At 50.5% G+C, this 21500-nt stretch overlaps 1 protein-coding gene across 1 annotated transcript in view; it reads left to right on the top strand.

Moving 5' to 3' along the window:
- The window catches only part of GRM7 (glutamate metabotropic receptor 7), a 175018-nt gene that overhangs the window by 142278 nt on the left and 11240 nt on the right, over positions 1–21500 (top strand). Inside the window, exon 8 of the mRNA XM_062500728.1 lies at positions 7343–8278. Within this exon, the coding sequence (XP_062356712.1) occupies positions 7343–8278 (936 nt within the window). The remainder of the gene's footprint in view (positions 1–7342; positions 8279–21500) is intronic.

Below are 21500 nucleotides of genomic sequence, written 5' to 3'. Positions count from 1 at the left end.
TGAGTTATGTAAGAAATGGGAGTTAGAAAATAAATCACCTGGGCTCCAAAAGAGGTGCTGGTTCTGCGCCTACACATCCCTCTGTAAAGCCTTTTTGAGAGGCTAATGTGGTTTTGTCAGCAAATATATTCAAGAGCAAATGCTTTGCTGGGGTGTTTTATGGCTAATGAACATGTTTGGTTGCTTTTGGCAGGAGTAACAATGTCAGTTTGTGCATTATTGAGGGTGCAATATTCATTATTTAATATCTGGAAGTGGGAAGAGGCTCTTCAGTGCCAGATGCGCTTTGCAGTGTCTGGAGAAGCTCACCCAGCAGCGGAGGGCAGAGCACTTGGGCTGTGCAGCAGAGCTGTCCTGCTGCCCCAGGGCCAGGGTGGGCGACAGGAGCCCCACCAGCACGGGGCACCGGGCACTGAAATTCCTCCCAGCCAAGCCAGCAGGGAACTCAGGCTCCCATCACACCCACTGGGTTCTTCAGCTGAGCTCTGCCCAGTACTCCCATCCCTCTTCCCCCTCGTTCCCATAACTCCTGCCCAGCCCCAGCCTCGGGCACCCCTATCCCGGTGGAGGCTGCTCCCTCTGGGGTCATCTCCAGGGCCACGGAGGTGGCACGAACACCTGGGTTTGTGTTCATGTCTCATCCTGGCCCTGGAAATGGAGTCTGCATGGAAAATGCTCTGTTTGTCCCTGACCTCCCCCCTGAAGGTCCATGGGGAAGTGTGGGCAGAGCTCTGCAGGAGAGGCAGAATCCAGGAACCCTCAGCAAAATAATGACTGGATTTATACCTCTGGATCGAAGACACTTCTGCGTCTTCCCTGGCAAGGTAAGTGTGATTTCTGGCTGGGAGCAGTGGTCAGCAGCGTGGGGTTTGTGTCTGGAGATGCCAGGGCACCCCGAGGTACCTGTGCTGCCTTGGGGTCTCCTTTCCCAGCTCTCCTTGTTTATGTGCTGTGGGAGGAGGTGTTTGCTGGACATCCCTGTCCCTGTCCCTGTCCCTGCCTGCCATTCCAGCAGGATCACAGCTTTGGAGCTTCACCTGCCCCAGGTCTTCGTGGCAGATCAGGGGCTGGCACCTTCCAGCCATGCCAAGAGTCTTGTGACAATTAACAACAGCCAAAGCTTGCAGCTTTGTCTCCATTTTGTTGATCAAATTTGCAAGAATAAACAGTATGAGCAGCTATGGGAGCTCTGGGCTTAGAGCAGCTTCTGTAGATCCCAAACATGACCCAGCTGTGTTTTGCAAAATGAAATTTTGGTCCCATAGTGATGGCAGTGCCAAGGGTGCTGGAGTAGAAATGATGACAGATGTGTCATATTGTGCCTGTTTGCTTTAGGGAGGAGAAAGGAATCCCACAAAGGGAGATTGGAAGCTCTGCTCACATCAGGCCCATGTGAGCAGCCCTCGGAGTTTCCAGCATTTAAGCAAAGCATAAAGGTTCCTGACGGGCCACATGTATTGAGTGCGTCAGGTCAGAAATAATCACTATTTAAATGTCCCTGAATACTGATTTTGGAAGGAAATCACCGTGGCTGGTGGCAGGACTGTATTATCAGATGTATAATGTGGAATTTAATGTGTCTCCAGCTAATTGTTGACATGCTGGACAATAATGGCCCCGAATAAACAGCTGCAAAAGGTCTTTAGCCTGCTCTGAAACAACTTGAGGGGAAGCTTTATTTGCTTTGTTTTCCTGTTTTATTTGGTTTTTCTTCCACTAAACTGAAAATGTACATTTTTTGTGAAAATGCTGCCAAGGTGATTCCCATGAAACATCTTTGTTTACTGGTTCATCCCACCTTGAACTGGCCAGGGGATCTGGGGCTGACTGAGCAGCTGCTTCCCAGTGCTGACTGCAGTCAGGGATTTTATTCTGCTTTTGCAGTGCCTGTGCTTTGACTGACTGGAGAAGGGTTTTCAGACTTCAGCCTCCCTTTGCAAGACCAGGTTTTGCCCTTTTCCTCCCAAAAATGCAGCTGGAAGGGATGGGGCAGGCTTTTCTCCTGGCCTGTGTAAGGTGGAGTGAGTCCCATGGCCCCAGGGCAGGGTCTCCTTGCACAGGGATCCCACTGGGATTATCCTGCATGTGGGGAGAAAATTCCCTGCCCTGGGAGGCAGCTGCTCCCGTGGCAGTGTGTCTTGCCACCAGCCATTCCTAATTTTCTGTGTAAATCTGCAGTTCTTTCAGGGCCCAGTTGACTGAGCATTACCTGAGCAGGATAATTTAGTAGTAGTAGTAGCATTAATATCGCTGCAGCAATCTAATTAGGGCCTAAATGAGCTGGGTACTGAATTTCCCTCCAAATTTTGTATTTCTTTCATCTTCCTTCCCTGCCCTGTGTTGCCTTGCACAGAGATGTGATGAGGAAATCACTGTCCCATTGGTGCTGAGGCTTCAGGAAGGGAAAGCCAGCACCAAATAATGTGACTGGAAAATGCTGGTTTTTGGATGAGCTGGGGAATTAGGGGGATAAATAAATGCCAGCACTTCTGAGCTGGCAGGCACTCCAAGAGAAATGCTCTCCAGATTCCACACGTGTGCTTGGTTCCCTCTCACCACTGCCCTTTCCTGGCTGGGAGTGGTGTGCTGGGTTTGGCAGAAGCAGCACTTGTTCCCAGCCACAAATAACAGAAAAAATAAGAAGTTACTGGCTCATGAGAGAGATAAACAAAGATAAAGGGCTAATCCTTTCCTCAGACCTTAGGTAAGGGTGACTGGTGGCTGTGCCGTGAAAAACAGCCCTGAAAAGGAGTTTTCAGGAGTAAAAACCAGAATTCCTGCATTTGCTTCTAGAGGCACCATTGTCATGCAGGTTTGTTCTTGAGGACCTAACCTTCCTGGCTGTGGGGCACTGGGAGCACGTTGGGAAGCAGGGTTTGAGTTCAGCTGCTGAGCTGCTCTGCCCTCGAGCTCAGCTGGGGTTCTGGCCTGTGTTCTTTGGGTTGGGGCTTTCTATCATCCTGCACAATAAATATCTCTGCTGTCCAGAGCAGCTGGGGCTGCCCCTGGATCCCTGGCAGTGTCCCAGGCCAGGTTGGACACTGGGGCTGGAACAACCTGGGACAGTGGGAGCTGTCCCTGCCATGGATGGGGTGGCACTGGGTGGGCTCTGATGTCCAAACCAGTTTGGGATTCTGTGATAATTCAGATTTCTCCTCATTCTAAGGCACTTCAGGATAAAAATTTGCCTTGGATTAGCTCTGCTTTCAGAAGATAGTTTTGCCCTAGCCTGTCTATTTAAAGAGACAAGAACTGTGTGTTATAAATGCACATTTGGAAGCACGTGCTCTTTTTTTTTAATTAGAAGAATATTATGCAGGGGCTGCAGGATGAATACTGAAGATGCATGGTCCACCCCCTTCCATTAGTGAGAAGACAACACAAAGCTGTAGGCAGATATAAAAGCATTAAAATAATTAATTTTCCATTTTATTTTGTGTCAACAGAAATGTATAATAATAAGCATTTTTGCAAAAACTGTGGATTAAGCATTTTTCTCTACATCAGTGGTGTGCTGGGAATGTCCTTGCTTTAATGTAGAACAAATGGCCCTTGGATGTCATTAAAGATGTTGTTCTGAGGGCTCAGAGGAGCTCTCAGTGCTGCTGGGGCACAGCAGGTAGGGCTGCTAAAAACAACAAAGGTGACAAATATTAAACCAAAGACAGAGGAAGAGCAGAAATGACAGGGAAATAAAATAGGGTTAAGAATTGCTTCTTGTGGGAGCACCAAAGAGGGGTGCAGTGTAGGAGCAAAGTGATGGTGTTAGGTGCAAGTTTGCAACCTTAATTAATTGAATGTGTTAAATGGGATGTGATGGGAGCTGCTGGGTCCTGCTCTGAGCCCTCTCCTGCAAGGAAAACCTCGAGGGCTGGAGCTGTGTGGAGAAGGGAAGGGTCAGATCCAGGGACACCCTCGGTGGGACCTGCTCAGCTGAGCCTGGGGACAGCACGGGGCAGCAGGGAAGGGCTGAGGGTGAGATGGGATTTCTCACTGCAGGAAAACCCACAAGGGGGTCTGAGCCCTGCTCCCAGTGCAGCACTGGTGTCCCAGCCCGAGGGCACTGGGATGGGGGATGGGATTTGGGACGGGATGGGATTTGGGATGAGATTTGGGATGGGATGGCATTTGGGATGGGATGGGATTTGGGATGGGATTTGGGATGGGAGCAGTGTCAGTTCCCACAGAAGGGGCAGGGACACACGGCTGCTTCCCAAAGCTCGTGTGCTGCTGCAGCAGAAACAATTCTCCTGTTTCAAGAGAGGGTTTGGAGCCTCTGGGAATTCTGTGCTGTCCTGCAGAGGTGTTAGGGCTGCTCTGCTCAGTGCAGGGATTTGTTTGGCACAAGGCAGACCTGGTGGGGTTTTGCCTCCACTGCAGGTCAGTGCTGCCTCAAGGCTTCCCCAGCAATCCCTGGAGCCAGGGAAATCAAAAGGAGTTCCAGAGTGAGGTGGAGCACCTTGTCTGGGCCAGGCACGGAGCAGCTCTGCATCCTCTCTGGTTTATCACCACTGTTATCTCTTGAAGGGATTTCAGCTGATACTTTGCAGAAGACTCTGCTGAGGATGTGTTATTGACATATCCTTAGCTTAAAACCATTATCGTGGTAAATCCCTGGATTTAAAACCCAATTACAAGACATTAATAGCTGAGCCTGAAGAGCTAAGTCATGCAAATATTGCTGTCTGCAAAGTGGAATATACACAAATGTTTGAACTGCTGAGTTAGGAGCTGCAGTCTGGAGGTGGCAATAAATCTGAGCCCCGTCCTCGCCGCTGGGTTCTGGGTGTCCCTGAAATTAATGGCACTATCATTGTGAAAGTGGTATCAGGGAACGTGGCTATTTTCTTCCCTGAGTAGGTTAATTACCACTAATGTAATTATTTTTGTACTGATTTTTATTTTAATCAAACATTGCACGAAGCAATTAAGTTCAGAACAAATGGCTTATTATGGAAATGTTTGTGGCGGAGGGAAGCAAAGCAGCAATGTTTGAATTATACACAGAGATTGAGTTACTTTATTCATTAAAATGAACAATTACATTAGGCCTTATGAGACAGACTAAGCATTTCTTGTTAATGTTTGTTCTATAGTGAACATAATGAGGGTATTTATTGTGAGTGGATCCAATCCCTCTTGCTCGAGGCGTTCAGGAATTGGGGGATGTGTGGAGCAGGGAGAACATCCTTCCCAAATCTGCCAGAGCTGAGGGCAGGGGGGCTGCTCGTGTCCCTAGGCACTGACTTGGCAGTGCTGTTGGTTTGGGGAGAACAAATTCCTTTTTACCTGGGCTGAAATGGAAGGTTCTGCATTAACACCCCAAGTTTTTCTCTTAGTTCCAGGTGCACTTCCTCAAAATGTATGAAATATTTTGCTGCCTGCTTTACAGACTGTGCTGGGCATTTTCAGCTAATCCTTGGAGGTATCTAAAAGATGCGTCAACGTGGGGCAAATTTTCATTTCAAAATGTGCTTCTCTGAGTGGGGAAAGTGCAGTTTGACTCAGATTCTCACCCCCTGCTGCAGGTGTTGGTGCCCAGCCTTCCCTCACAGGCACTTTGCATCCTGAATTTCTCTAGAAACAGCAGAAATCTGTCCAAGGCCAGTCCTAGGGCTGTTGTGGTGTCATCCCAGGAGGCAGGGAAAGGACTTTCCCCAGTTCTGATCTTCTCTTTCTCTCCTTCCATTGAGTATCTGTGCAGCAGAATGAACCTTTAGGCTGTCCCAGGTACCAGCAATGCCATGGAACATGTTTGAGAATCTGGAAATTCATCCCTTTGTGGCCAAAAGGGAAGCAGGGCTATGATAACATCCTGCACACCTTCAGCTCAGCAGAGCAGGAGAAAGGAGTTCATGGATCTTTTCTCCTCCCCAGAATGCTGAAGGTCTTTTATGAAGTTAATTAATGAAGTTTCCCAGGCAGTGGCAGACTTTTAGAATATCTCTTATTGAGGGATTATTTTTACAGCATTCACAGAGAGACTCTTGGTACTCCAGTATGTGAACAGAGTGTGACTTGAGGATTTGGTGTTTTCACAAATATAAAATTAAGATGATACAGGATCTATTTTTGATTTAAATCAGGAAAGTGCTACTTGCCCATCCAAGTCTTCCTGTCCACATGAATAATTCAGGCAGCTGATTCAAGAAACTCACCTGAGAATTTTGACTTGTAGAGAAAATCATGGAGCTTGTCGGCATTTAAATGACCTAAAGAAAAATAGGTGAGATTTTGTTTTTAATAGCACTTATTCACATCTATCCCAAAGGGTCAGGTTTTATGTTTGGAAAAGACAAACACACGCAGAGCAGCTGCTGGAGCCACTGAGGTGCTGCTGGGCTGGGGACTGCTGGCAATGCCAAGACCTTCCCAGGCTTGCAGTCTGGATTATTTCATGGGGCTCCAGTGCTAAACTTTCCTTTTCTTGGAAGCTGGTGAGTGGCTTTAGTCGGGCATAGTTTGAAATTATTTGAGTCCAATTTTCCACAGTACCTGGGAGCCTTTGTCACACACCTTGGAGTTCAGGATTCTCCAGACTGCAGAGTAAGTGAGACTTTCCATGTATTTAATAGAATCATTTATCATTTGCATTCCCAGAAGCACATGTGGTATTTCAAAAGCTGAATGTGACTTTGAAATGAAATATTACCTAATTACTGCTTTTTTCAATGATGACCATTTTCTTTGTCCTTTACCTTTCTCACCTGGCTTGTATAGCAGACCTTCCCCCATTGTCACTGACCCCATGCCCTATAAAGAACATATTTCCACCCCATTTCAAATCCTCCCCTGCTCAGCAGCAGTTCCAGGAAGGGAGATCTCTGTTGTGTCTCGGTAAGAAGACCCAGTGTTTGTGGAAAGCAGCCTTGCAAATATAAGTCCTGCCTTCCCTCAAGGTTTGCAATGTTCTTAGTAATTCTCGTGAAGAAGCAGGTTTTCAGTCTCGTGGATTGTCTGGTTTGTGGTTTGTTCGTACGTCATCCCATCAGGCTTAACGATAAACAGAAATGAGAAATGGAGGCAGTGAACACAGCTGGGGACCAGAGCCCCACACAGAGGCCCCAGGGTGTGGTTCCAGGAGCCTGACACCCGCGAGTTTGTCCAGCTGGGTCTTGTGTCTTGGGACTCCCCAGTCCCCTCCCTTCACTCCCAGCTCGTGACTGTGGCTGCCAGCCCCAACCCCAACCCCGAGCCTGTTTGTGTCCCACAGATCGAGGAGATGCAGTGGGGAGGAGGGGTGTGCTCCACACCCCCCTCAGTGTGCAGCCAGCCCTAAACCAGCCCTAAATGAGCCCTAAGCCAGGCCTAACCCCCAGCCTGTGTGTGTCCTGTCCCACAGATCGAGGAGATGCAGTGGGGAGGCGGGGTGCGTTCCGTGCCCCCCTCGGTGTGCAGCCAGCCGTGCCGGCCGGGCGAGAGGAAGAAGATGGTGAAGGGGATGCCGTGCTGCTGGCACTGCGAGCTCTGCGACGGGTACCAGTACCAGGCCGACGAGGTCACCTGCCTGCTGTGCTCCTACAACGAGCGGCCCAACGAGAACCGCACCGGCTGCCGCTCCATCCCCATCGTCAAGCTGGAGTGGCACTCGCCCTGGGCCGTCATCCCCGTCTTCCTGGCCATGCTGGGCATCATCGCCACCATCTTCGTCATGGCCACGTTCATCCGCTACAACGACACGCCCATCGTGCGCGCCTCGGGCCGGGAGCTCAGCTACGTGCTGCTCACGGGCATCTTCCTGTGCTACATCATCACCTTCCTAATGATCGCCAAGCCCGACGTGGCCGTGTGCTCCTTCCGCAGGATCTTCCTGGGGCTGGGCATGTGCATCAGCTACGCCGCGCTGCTCACCAAGACCAACCGCATCTACCGCATCTTCGAGCAGGGCAAGAAGTCGGTGACTGCGCCCCGCCTCATCAGCCCCACCTCGCAGCTCGCCATCACCTCCAGCCTCATCTCCGTGCAGCTGCTGGGGGTCTTCATTTGGTTTGCGGTCGACCCACCCAACATCATCATAGATTATGATGAGCAGAAAACTATGAACCCCGATCAGGCCCGAGGAGTTCTCAAATGTGACATTACGGATCTACAAATCATTTGTTCCTTGGGTTATAGCATTCTGCTCATGGTGACGTGCACTGTGTATGCCATCAAGACTCGGGGGGTCCCAGAGAATTTTAATGAAGCCAAACCCATTGGATTCACTATGTACACTACCTGTATAGTATGGCTTGCCTTCATTCCAATATTTTTTGGCACTGCCCAGTCAGCAGAAAAGGTAGGTGAGAGTGCACAGGTTCCTCAGGATTCTCTGTGGTTGTCACGACGTGCTGGTGGTCAGCTTCCCGTGGATTTCCTGCTGAGCTCTCCAGTCAGCTCCTTCCTGGCTCACGGGCAATCTGTGGCACTGTTCTCCTTCCCCGTTTAGCTCGTGGGCCATTCATTTGATAAACTGGCAAATGATCAATAGCAATCACATTAGCCATTAGTTTTATTGTTGCATCTATTTCAATTGTTTCTTTACAGTAGGATAAGTGGGAATTAGCTGTCATATTATCCACAAAGAGGCATCTCCTAACTAAATCATTTGGAATACAAGATGTAAGCAAGAAAACTGTCAAAAAATACTGAGGTGGACTCCTGTGCCCCTGGACCTGAGCCCTGAGGGCAGTGTGGAGCCTGAGGGGAGCGCTCAGCTCACAGAGCAGCCCCAGCACACATCTACACCACGGTGTGAAGGGCCTGCCCTGAGCTCCCGTGGCTGAGCCCAGTGGCTCCAGTGATGCTCTGTGATGCAGGTTCACTTTTACTCCTCTCTGGAGAAAAGCTGTCATTTCACAGGGATTTGGCAAATACCTCCAAGTCCAGTATTTAGAGAGCAATGGCCACACTGGGCTGTCCTGAACTCCTCTCAGTCTGCTTTACCCCTCCAGCCCACCCCAGCCTGGGGGAAACTACTGCCACATCCTTCCCTGTGGTGTGCTGCTGAATCCAGGCATCACTCATCTGCCTCAGATGCTCCCCCCAGCCCTTGCATGGATGTGGCAGCACGCTGTTAGCTCCAGATCCTGAACCCAAGCTTCCTTGTGCAGGAAACACCTTGGGCTCTTTGGTCCTTTTTCCACCTCTTATTTTCATTTTCCAGTTTTTCTCCAGCCCAGAGCTGGGGTAGGCTCAGTGCTGTGGGTGGAATTACTGTGTTTTTTCAGTGGGTGAGCAAGTCTCAGCCCCCAGTGGCAGTGTCCCTCTGGGCAGGGCTGTCACCCCCAAGGAGCAGTGTCTGACCCGGGCTGGGGAGGTGAAGCTGCAGGAACACAAGGGGGACACTGCTCCAGGTCCTGCTGCTCCCAGGGCTCTGCCCTGGCCAGGGGCTGCACGGAGCTTTGTTCTCTCCAGCTCAGGAGCTCGTAGGGACTTGCAGTTGCTTTGGCTCTCAGGGGACGGGGGGTTCACCCCAGAGGGAGTTTGGTGGAAGAGGGGATCACTCGGGATGGCCAGGTAGGAGCAGAGGTTATGGAGAGGTTTCCACGTGTCCTCTCACCTCTGCACTGGGCTTTGCAGAGCCACTGCATCCCCGAGGGAATTCACTTCAGCTGGAAAGGAGACCTGCCAAGGCTCACAAACACTTCAGAGGCCTCTGCTCTCCCTGGTGGGGGTGAGACGGGGAGCACAAGCAGCTCTGAGTGCAGTGGGGTGTGTTTGTGACCCGTCTCTGCCACGGGGAGCGCTGAGCAGCTCTGGGGCTCCCTGCCTGGCAGTGGGGCTGCGGGGGACTGAGATGAAGTGCTTGCAATTGTTGTGTGCACAGATTTAACCGGGTGATATCAAAGCACAGAGCGATCCAGAGGCTGCTGGCAGCACTCAGAGTTGTTCAGCAGCTGCAGCGTGAGGCTTCCATGTGCTCCTGGAGCTCAGGTAAACCTGGGAGCTTTGGGTTGGTGCACAGCCCGTGTGGGACAGCACAGGGATGATGACGATGATGACGATGACGATGATGATGATGATGATGATGAACTTGATCTCACCCAGAGCACACAGCATGGGACAGGGCAGGGCAAGCAGCCCCTTACTGCCCTGTGCCCCAGCCTGGGGACACTGGGGACACTGGGGACACTGGGGACACTGGGGACACTGGGGACACTGGGGACACTGGGGACAGGGACAGCAGTGGCTGCTCTGTGCTGCTGGGGCTCATCCCCATTCCTTGGGCTGGAAGCTGCTCTGTCCTGTCCAGCAAAGCCCCCAGTGTGACCCCCTGTGCATGGAGGTCCCCGGGTGTTGTCTCTGTGTCCTGTCCCTGTCCCTGTCCCTGTGTCCTGTCCCTGTCCCTGTGCCCTGTGCAGCTCCTGGGCTGTGGGAGCAGAGCTCGGTGCCAAACCCCAGTGCTGGCCCCGCTCCTGCCCTGCACAGAACTGCTCTCCAGGAGCTTTGCTGCTTTGCTTTCTCTCCTGGCACTCCTTTTGGGTGGGGGTGCAGGGATTGTGCTTTTTGGTGCTCACTACTGATTTCCTGTCAGATATTTCCTCTGGAAAATATTGTGCCTTAGCTTAGCCACGCACGTCTCTGCTGAAATGGAAATTGCACCTGCTGGAAAATCTCATGCAGCACGATCTTTTAAACTGAGGAATGGGGTTATATATAACTCTGTGGGTTTCAGTGTATGGATTTATTTTATTTTATCGATAAATACAAGCATAATGTTGTTCAGTAGAAGGCATATTGAAAACACCTGCCTTGTTCAGGGTAGAGAATAACACCTCCAACAACAAAAAATAACCCCAGCAATGTGCTGCAGGTAATTCATAAAAGGTGAATAATTCAAGCAGGAGCTGCTGAGCAGGTGGAGGGAGGCCAGGTAGTGTGAGGAAGGCCAGAAATCTGAGTTTCTCCAGGATGGAGATGAACCATGAGGCACATGGGAGGTAGGACATGGTGAAAGCAGATTTCAGACTTTTTACAGCTGGAGTTCACTCAACCTGTTTCTTTGTCCACCATGAGAAATGGAGAGAACACGTGGCTGGGTGTGATTTGTGGGTCACTTGGGGTTTATGGGTCACTTGGGGTTTATGGGCTGTGGTAACATGGATCCCATGGGTGTGGAATGTGCTCATCCTTCCCAGGTTCCAGCACTCCTGGAGTGCCCATGGCTGGGATGCAGAGCTCTGAGCTCCTGCTCCATGCCTGGGCACTGCAGCTTTGGGGTTTGTGGTTTCCTGTGCCGAGTACATACCCTAAAAATACTGAGTGACCTTGGAGGAGCAGGACAGTTCTGGGGACAGAATTGTGCTCTGCTCAGAAAGATCCTCCTTCTGCTTTGAGCTGAAGGAGGGGAGCTTTAGACTGGATCTGTGGAAGGAATTCCCCTCTGTGAGGGTGGGAAGGCCCTGGCACAGGGTGCCTGGAGAAGCTGGATATTCCCCTGAAATCTCATTTTCTCAGATTATGTCACTGGGCTGATGGAGAGAGATGTCATCATTATATTTTCATGTTTCATAGAGGTTCTGCTGCCTCAGAGCTCCGATTGCTTTTATCTAGTAATTGTGCTACAATTAAAATAATACATTGCTGGATGTGTTTACAAGCCCGTGAGAGCTGTCAGCATGCTCCTGAATATATCCTGTCAGTGGGATTCTTTCCTTGAATGATCTTCAGGGCTTTTTTCAAGTTAAAAAGTTCTGAGTGAGGGGTGACTTGTTCAGCCAGCGTGGTTGTCCTGCTTGGGAGCTTTATTCTTCCTGCAATGATGAGAAAAAAGGAAAAGCTGGAATAGGGAAAAAAGTTTTGTCACCTTTCATCAGCTTATTTTTGCATGAGCTTTCAATTGTAAACTGTTGGGGTTTGGGGGGAGTTTTGTAGGTTTTGTAATGAAATTTGAAGTCGCTAATCCCATCAGCTCTTCCACCTTCCTTCTTGTTTCTCTAGTTTTTTTTCAACGCCCCTTTTATTCAAATCAATAAGCAGGGCAAGTCAGGCATATTTGGCAGCAACACTTTTACTTATTGTGTTGAGTGTTCCATAAATACTATAATTTAAAGACACATGCAAAATGGGTCCTTGTTCAGATTAAATAATGTCACATTAGCACAGGAGCACTTCAGTCTCTGTTCTATTTTTTGGTGGAACTAAATTACCCTTCAATTCTCTGTAACACAAATACCAATTAGCCAGGTAGGACACACTTTTATTTTCTCCCTTGGGAAGGCTTGGGCTGACAGTTGCTATAGCAACTCTACATATGTGGATTTGGGAGTTATGAGGAATTTAATGCAACATTTGTTGGAGTTTTACACTGTTGGACTGTGGAGAAAACCAGGCTTTGAAGGGAATGTGACTGAGTCTGCCACGAGCTGGGGCTCACACAGGGACAGTGTGCATTGCAGCTTTTGTTTCAAATTCACAAATTAAAATCACAAATTCCTGATAACAGGAATTTCTCATTGATGCACTCCACCCATCACTTCATTATCTGCATGTCCAGATGATGAAGTTCTTAATTTTTTTTCCAGCCTCCATTGTATCCCTGAGAACACCCTGGGATTTAAGGATCTGACATGAGAGCTGTCCTGAGTCAAGCCTGAGCTGAAGAGCAGCTTCACCTGATTGCAGTTCAGACTCTCCAGGCTGGAGATCCCCAAAGCAAGAAAATCCACTTTTGTGGAGTACTGGAGTTCTGCATTTGAACTGAGGAGAAATTTGGCCTTCTTTGAAATCTAAAAGTGAAATAGTCAGTGGATTTTTTGGAAGGCTGATAACCTTCACTACAAAAGTGATCCTGGCCTAGGTTTTTATCAGGTTATGCAATAACAATGCTGAAAAGTGTATAAATACCCTTGTGAGAACCTTTGAGTGTTTATAGAGTTTCAATTCTAATTTCTGTAGAACTAAACAAAAAAATTAAGCACAGCTTCTGGGCAAAGTTCTCAGTAAGGTTTCCCTTATTACCTTCTGCATTCCCCAGTGGGAAGGGAGACTGTGACCAGCCAAACCCCATCCAAATTAAAAGGTTTTTGAGGTGTCGCTGCTGCTAATGGTTTAACCCTAAACAGGAGCTCAGGGTTTCCATCTGTGTCCTTGTGGTGCTGCAGGAATCCCACGTTCTGGAACTGTTGATCTCTGGCCCGTTCTCCTCTCCCTGCTGCTCTGGGGGAGCGTTGTTCTCTGAACAAACACTCACAATGGCCTCTGAGGCTCCTGGAGGAGAGAACATCCCAGGAAATTCGGGATTTTCTTGACTGGGCTGGTTCCTGGAGTCCCTCAGGAGTCAGTGCTCACCAGGACCTCTGCCATGAAGGCTGGAAAAGAGAAACAAAAACAGCAAGGAAAGCAAGGGGAAAAAAAAACCAGCAAGGAAAGCTTGGTGCATAAATATGGGCACCTGGGACTTGGGGTTCTCCAGGTGAGAGGGATCTGTCACTAGGAGAATTTGTAACTGGGGGATGTGTCACTGGGGATGTGTCACTGGGGATCTGTCACTGGGCTGTTTCTCTGGGCTGTGTCACTGGGATGTGTCACTGGGGATGTGTCACTGGGGATCTGTCACTGGGCTGTGTCACTGGGCTGTGTCACTGGGCTGTGTCACTGGGCTGTGTCACTGGGATGTGTCACTGGGATCTGTCACTGGGGATGTGTCATTGGGATGTGTCACTGGGCTGTGTCACTGGGATGTGTCACTGGGGATCTGTCACTGGGGATCTGTCACTGGGCTGTGTCACTGGGATCTGTCACTGGGATGTGTCACTGGGGATCTGTCACTGGGGATCTGTCACTGGGCTGTGTCACTGGGCTGTGTCACTGGGCTGTGTCACTGGGATGTGTCACTGGGGATCTGTCACTGGGCTGTTTCTCTGGGATGTGTCACTGGTATGTGTCACTGGGATGTGTCACTGGGATCTGTCACTGGGCTGTGTCACTGGGGTTTGACATGACAGGGATGGCTCAGGAAGGAGCCTCTGCTCCTCAAGGTGGTGTCTGGAAGAAACCAAGACATTTTGGTAATAGATTTCCCACAGTGCTGCCCTGTATTCCCAAGTGAAGGCTTTCCTGGGAAAGGGATTCCTGCCTTTGCTTGGTCCTGTCGGGGATTTCCACCCAACTTAGCCAGGCTATGGCAGGACCACTGCAAGTGCAGCTCTGTGCCATATCTATTGTCAAGGCAGGTATTTCAAGGCAGGGAACAGCACACGTGCACACTGAGTGAAATAAGGGCTGATTGGAGTAATTAGATCCTCCTCAGAAGACCATAAATTAACGGTGATTATGATTCTTGAAAGAACAGAAGCAGAAGGTACAAGTAACGTTGCTCTGCTTTATCACATTTGCTGCACTGTAATGCTCCTTTAATGTTAATATGTACTTTTGTAGTAAAATCTAATTGCAAACACTGATCAGGCAGAGCCCAAGGCCACGATGGTGTTCCACATAATTACCTGGGGAGGGGGGGCTCCCGCAGCCAGCAGAGCCGGGCAGAGCAGGCACAGCACAGTGCGGGGAGAGGCCAGGGCTGCCGGGTAATTCACCATCAGCTCCTTGGGGGAAAGCTTCACTCACTGCAGCACCATCTTTGTCGTGGGGCAGTGATTCCAGGCCGGAGTTGTGTGCTGTCTCACAGGGAGATGGGCTCAGTTAAGCAGAAGTGACTTCATTCCTGTCCCCGCTGGTGCTGCTGTGTCCCAGGGACCCTTTGAAGCCTCTGAGTGGATGCTCTGATGGCTGATGTTGGCAGTGAGGGATATCTTTGCTGTGGTAATTCCAGCATTGTCCATTCCCAGCTCTGCTGAGGAGATAGAAAAAAATAAAGTGTTTGGAAGATGGGAAAATAAATGGAACCCAGAAAGGAGATGGCATTACAGAGGTGAAAATCACAGAATATCCTGAGTGGGAAGGGACCCACCAGGATCATCCAGCCCAGCTCCTTCCCTGCACAGACACCCCAACAATCCCCCCTGAGCATCCCTGGAGCTCTGGCAGTCCCGGGGCCGTGCCCATTCCCTGGGGAGCCTGGGCAGTGCCAGCACCCTCTGGGAGAGGGAAGAACCTTTCCCAAAATCCAGCCCGAGCCTCCCTCCACGGCACTGGTGCAGCACCGGCAGCTGGACCCAGCTCCTCCCCAGGCTTCTCTGTCTCCATTCTGAGCAGTTCACCCAGAGCCCCAAGTCTGGACAATGTGTGTTTGACTGGAACAGCAGATGTGGGAATATTTGTGGTGCTTTTCCACCGGGGAGCCTGCCTGTGGCACTGGCACTTCCCTGCCCGTGGCTCTCAGCACCAGCAGCTCTGGGCAGGTCACAGCTGCCCCTGTCCTGGGCACACACATGGTGTCAAGAGAGGGAAAGTGGGGAAGGCAGGTCTCTTTTTCCACTGGAATTTCTGGTGCATACTGAACTGCCTCTGGCTAAAAAGCAACACAATTTTAAAAGGGAAAAACGTGTAGGTGTTTAATGCATAGTGTTGACATGTACTTTTTTTGTTCCTTTTTCTTTTTTTATTTTTTTTGGAAGACGTAGAATTGCCAGGAGGGTTTTACATCTGAAAAGCCATCTCTGCACGGGCCCCTGGCAGCCCTATCAAGAGTTTTTATCTGCAGCACAAACTGACAGCCCCTCACCGGGAAATAATTGCGGCTCCGTGGAGTCCAGGGCAGTAATTACTGTGTTGATGAAACTTTTCTCTTTGCTTGCGTTGTGATATCTCGGAATGTCAAACTCACTTGGGCTGACAACATAATTTCCCCAGCAGAGCTCTTGCATCAACCCTGCCAGGCTGCTGGGCGGGGCTGGGGGTTTTTCCAGTTTGCTGAATTCCTGAGGCAGCCAAGGGCAAATCTCAGCTTTGCAAAGCCCTGTTTTGGGATTAACACTGGGTAGTGCTGGGCTCGGGGAAGCCCCCCACAGGACCAAGGGGTGGCTGTAGATTTCTGGAATAGCTCTTCAAAGTGAACTGGAAAGGAATCAATCACAAAATAACTCGCTCCAGCCAGGGCAGGGTCCGATTGTTGGAATGTCTGTGCAGGCAGTTTCCATTTGTGATGGTGTATTTCCACAGGCATGGTGAAACCATCCCTGGGTGTTCAGAACATGTGGCTGTGGCTCTGCAGCAGCTCAGGTGGTGGTGAACGTGGTGGGGGTGCTGGGCTGATGATGGGATTTGGTGATCCCAAAGGTGATTCCATTATTTTAATGACGATTTTGGATTTCCTGCATATGCAAAGCTCGAGGTAAGTGTACCACAAAGATGATGTGGCTCCCCAGAGGGGCTGATGCTGTCCTGCATCCCTGATTCTCTTCCAGCGTGCGCCTTTGAGGAGAGCCCCGTCCCAGGGGCTCAGGGGGGTGTTCTGGGTGGCACTGGGGACCACAGCCAGGCTCTGCCCCCTGTGTTGCACAAACACAATCAGGGTGTTTGGAGGCAGAAATAATTGCTGCTGATTCTGAGCTCATCCAGGAACAAAGCAGGGCCACGAACTTGTTCAATGCAATGGCAGTTATGCAGATGTTTCTCAATTTGCTTGCTGAAGGTGGATGCTGGAGTCAGGGTTTGGTTGGATCAGGGCTTTCAGCAGCAAGAACTGGCCCTTGAGCACTTGTGTCATCTCCTGTGAGGAGTTATGGAAGGGCCCAGATGGAGCAGCCCCTGCAGAAGGAGCAGCCTGCACCACTGGGCTCACAGCTGGACAGGAGATTTCCTTCTCTTTGTTTTAGAATAAACAAGAACTAAATGGAAGGAGCAAGGAAAACTGCCAGGAGAGGAGCAGGAAGAGCCGGGTGGAGCTTTGCCAGGTGGAGAGAGGGATGGGGGTCACAGAGAGTGACTTCCCAGGGCACTGCCAGGGCATCATCCTGCCCCAAACCACTGTGGAATGAGGAGAACACTCAGCTATTCATGGAATTGTTTGGGTTGGAAGGGACCTTAAATCCCACCCATCCCACCCCTGCCATGGCAGGAACACCTCCCACTGTCCCAGGTGCTCCAGCCCCAGTGTCCAGCCTGGCCTTGGGCACTGCCAGGGATCCAGGGGCAGCCACAGCTGCTCTGGGAATTCCACCCTGTGCCAGCCCTGCCCACCCTGCAAGGAAGAATTTCTTCCTGCTATCTAATCTAAACCTACCCTCCTTCAGCCAAAATTTCCCTCCAAAATCAGTAAAAAAATCCCAAGTTGCAGGCACTGGGCAGAGAATCTCCTCTCCACAAAGCAAGGATCTGTAGATCCTGGAGAGAGATGTGTGGGAGAGATCCTGTGACACCAAACCTCAGCTCCTTTGTGCACACCAGAGCCAAAACAGCTGGGTTTGCAGGGGAGAAAGGAGCTGCTCTGCAAAGACCATTTTCAGTCCAGCAAGGCCAGTTCAGTGCAAAGGAAAAAGCGGGATTCTCTGCGCATAAGAGGTGGATGCAAAAATACTGACTTGAAGGATTTATTTGTTGTTTTAAGTGGTTTAAGCAGGCATGTAATAATAATAAAAGTAGAAGCCATCATGCTCAGTCATAGAAATTGCCTCACATTTTGTCTTTGAGGCACAAGCTTATAGCAGAAGGTTAAAGAGAAGCAACAATGAATTCTTGTAGGCTGAAGCAAAAAATATGTGTCCCAACTGTATCTCATCGAAAGTGATTTGGGGCATGTTTGTATTTCTGCAATAACAGCTTTTCTTGCACTGTTAATTGTTCCGTTCAGCCTTTAACTGCCTCTGCCACAGCAGGGAGAGCTGAGGTTTAGCCTGGCCCAGGCCCTCGTGTCTGTGGTTTCACCAGTGAAAAAATAATGTGTGTGTTGTAAATTGGATAATTTGAGTGTTCACAAATCCACCTTGGCCTTACCTCTAGAGACTCTGATTGAGGACAGTGCAGAGGGAGTAGGAGGACAAAACACAGGATGAACAATATCCTCTCATCTTCCTCTTGTTCCCTGGGATTTACATCTCCAGCATCAGAGCAGCCTGTAATGTTTCATGGAGACAATTAAATATCAGTTGGAGACAAGAGAGCTCTTTTTAGCAGTGGAACAGATCCTGCTAACAGCTGAACTAGAGCAGTAACTCACCAGCAGGCTGGAGAGGATATGCACTGGAAAGCTCAGCACAGACTCTCTTAGGTGCTGGGAAGGAAAAGCAGTGGAAATCAATTCGTTTAGCCAAGGTGCTTAAACGTGATTAGAGCTGGAGAAAGTCCTGTGAAAACTGGTATTAGGGAGCAGTTAAGATTTAGTCTGGTGCCTTAATTGGAGGACCAAGGAAGTCAAGTGATTTGATTCTGCAGAAGTTCAGAATCAATGTTGTTTTAGCAGGTTTTATTGACTGCAGGATGAGCTCTGGTAACGACTGGAGATAAGGAAGGGAGGTCAGGGCTGCAGAGCAGAGCGGACTGAGCCCGGGCTGTGGTTCGGTCTGAGCGGACCGAGCGGGGATTTCCTGGGGCAAAGCCCATCCCATCCCAAATCCCATCCCATCCCAAATCCCATCCCATCCCAAATCCCATCCCATCCCAAATCCCGTCCCATCCCATGCCCCAGGCTCGGGGAGGTGATGCCCAAAACATCATTTACCGAGCCAGGTCCTGCGGATGGGCTGGGTTTGGCTGGACTGGGCTGAGCTGGGTTTAGCTGGGTTTAGCTGGACTGGACTGAGTTTGGCTAGACTGGACTGGGCTGGGCTGGGTTTAGCTGGGCTCGTCTCGGGCGGAGCGCAGGAGCAGAATCCCGGCTGGATGCTCGCCGTGCCGGGTTTGTCCCAAACTCGGTTTTCCCTCTCAGGTTTGCAGGTGGCTCTGCCCGGCAGGGATGAGGGAGCGCTGCACGTCTCCCTTGCCGTGCAATAGGGCCACAAATCGCCCCGGGCAAGTGTCACAGCGGCTGAAGGCATCAAAACCAGGCTCTGCTTTTCTGTATGCTGTTAAAACACGTTTAGTGTTACAGATTCACATCGGTGTCTGCGGCTCGGTGACTTCCGTCAGGTCACGGATGAGTCAAACGTGATCTGATTTGGGTTTAAAACTCGGGTTTTTCTCCCCAGCTTGCTCTCAGTCTGAGCACCCCGAATGAAGCCGCTGGTGGGGAGCTGTGAATAATTCCGAGTGAACGGCGGTGTTATCCCCGAGTCATCTCCGACTGACGGGTGGGCGGCGATTGCAGAGTTCCCTCGGAGCGGGTGCCGAGGAGTGGGAATGCGCTGGGATTGTGCAGGACAGGGAACGCTTCAGACGCGCTGGGCAATGGTTTGGATGCTGCTGGAAATTGTCACCGCCGTGATTCGAGACGGAGATTTGGGTTATTCCTACAACAAAAAGGCAGTGTTAAATAATTGAGAGAGAAGCTCTTACGCGATGCTCTGGATTAGCGTTGATGCGCGCGGGTACCTCCCAAAGATACGGGGGAGCGTGAAACGACTGGAATTTGGCAGGTCCTAAAATGATAGAGTCTTTGTAATTAAATCTCATTTAAATGAGCACCTAAATGATCTTGTATCGTGGGATTACCCAGTGCCGGTTTAGCATAACAATAACCGCCCATCTGCGAGCACAGAGCCCGAGGATTGCGCGGAGCGGAGCCGTGGTAGGAATTGTGATGCACCGGGCGGTTCCCACGGCAACGGTGTGTTCTAATTGTGATGCATTAGCAGCAGCCAGAATTGGCTGGCTCCAGTCACTCAGTTAATTAAATGCAAGATCCGGAGGAATAATGGAGAGCGTGAAGAGCTCCCGGTGTCTCCCTGCGCCCCGGGCTCATCCCGAGCTCTTCCCGTGCTCCTGGTGTCTCCTGCCCGCTGTGCTCCCGTGGCATGGGCGATGAGGAGGGCCGGGGGTCCCCTGTGGATCCGGGCAGTGCTGGGTGCTGGGAGAGGGGCTGGCACCAGCCTGGAAAGGCACTGTCACCGGGGGATGTTGCTGTCACCGGGGGATGCTGCTGTCACCGGGGGATGCTCTGACAGAGCTTTAGGGTGAACTCTTGGGGTCCGTGGTTCTTGTAGGGACATCTGAGCAGCCCTGCGTGGGTCCAGCCCGGGTGAGGCTTGAGCTGCTGCCCACACCCCATGTCTGACCATTTTTTATTATTGTTTTGACATTGAAATTGCTTTTCTTTAGTAGAGGGAATTGTTTTCCTTGTGCCAGGGTTTAAACTCCTAACGATGGCTGGTCAGGAGCAGAGGCTTTGCTGCCTTATCCAGGAATCTTCCATTCTTTCAGGCAGCTCTACCACACTCCCTGTTCACTTTCATCCTGCAGAAAAGGAAATCATTTCCACAGAATGGTTTGAGAGGGACCTTAAAGCCCATCCAGTGCCAGCCCTGCCATGGCAGAGACACCTCCCACTGTCCCAGGCTGCTCCAACCCCAAAGTCCAACCTGGCCTTGGGCACCGCCAGGGATCCAGGGGCAGCCCCAGCTGCTCTGGGCATGCTAATAAAGAAATAAATGAATGAATAACCCATTTATAAGAATAAATGAATTTCTGACTGCTCTGGGTACTTGCCTGCAGCCTTTAGTCCCCCAGCCCATCTCACACTCTGCACCTAGCACTGTGGTGGCAGAGGACATGCCCAGCCATAACAGGTTTTCTCTAAGTAGCCAAAGCAATATGTAAATGCTCTGGTTAAACTAATAATTACATTATAATTTCAAAAGTCTCTGAAAATCTGGCTTGCTTCATATATATATGTTTGTCGGTGCTTTTTATTGCCAGTGCTCTACTCCAAAGGTCTTTAAAGAGAAGTAATAAATGTAGGATTATCCTTTCCCTCTCCCCCTCCTGCACTGACACTGGCTTGCACTTCAAATTTCCCTGAAGGTCTCCAAGCAGAATTAGATCTTACTTTGTATGCAAATATATGGAATAGATTCTCAGGATGGGCCTGGGTCAAACTTCACTGGCAATGAAAGATTCCAGCTGAGTTTTTGGGATTTGTAGGCCCAGGGAATGTGAAGTGACCACAGTCAGTGCTGGGGCATGGGCAGGGCTGGGGCCATCGGTCACTTCTTGGGCATTGGGAGGACAAGGAATGTTTTGTGGGATTGGTTTGAGGTTCTGCACACTGCTTGAGCTGGGAATATGCTGGGAAGAAACACTGGGAATACTGGGTTGCCTCAGTATAAAGGGCAGTGGTGGGGTCACCCTCCCTGGACGTGGCACTCGGGGCTCTGGTCTGGGTGACAATGCTGGGATGAGCCAAAGGCTGATCCTGGAGGCTTTTTCCAGGTTCAGCTGCCCCCAGGGAAGGGCTGCAGGGAGGCTCCTTCCCCTCAGGCAGCTCTGAGGGAACCCAAGAGGAGGGACACAGCTTGCACTGAGGTACCTGCTCCCAGAAATACCCTGGAGTGGCCAAAGCAGGAGGAAATGGGGTGGGTTCTCCAGAAAAGCTCCCCAGCTGGTGGCACATCCCCCGTGGGGATCCCCAGGCTGTGGCTGGGCACTCCTCAGTGCAGTGTGGGTGCAGCTGCTCTCACCCAAAGAGTGGGAGCGAGCTGCGGGGTCAGCGTGGTGTGCTCAGTGAAGATCTGGCACCCAGCTGTGCA

The sequence above is a fragment of the Cinclus cinclus genome, chromosome 12 (genome assembly GCF_963662255.1).
Source record: "Cinclus cinclus chromosome 12, bCinCin1.1, whole genome shotgun sequence".
NCBI classification, from domain to species: Eukaryota; Metazoa; Chordata; class Aves; order Passeriformes; family Cinclidae; genus Cinclus; species Cinclus cinclus.
This window is presented reverse-complemented; position numbering and strand designations above follow the sequence as displayed.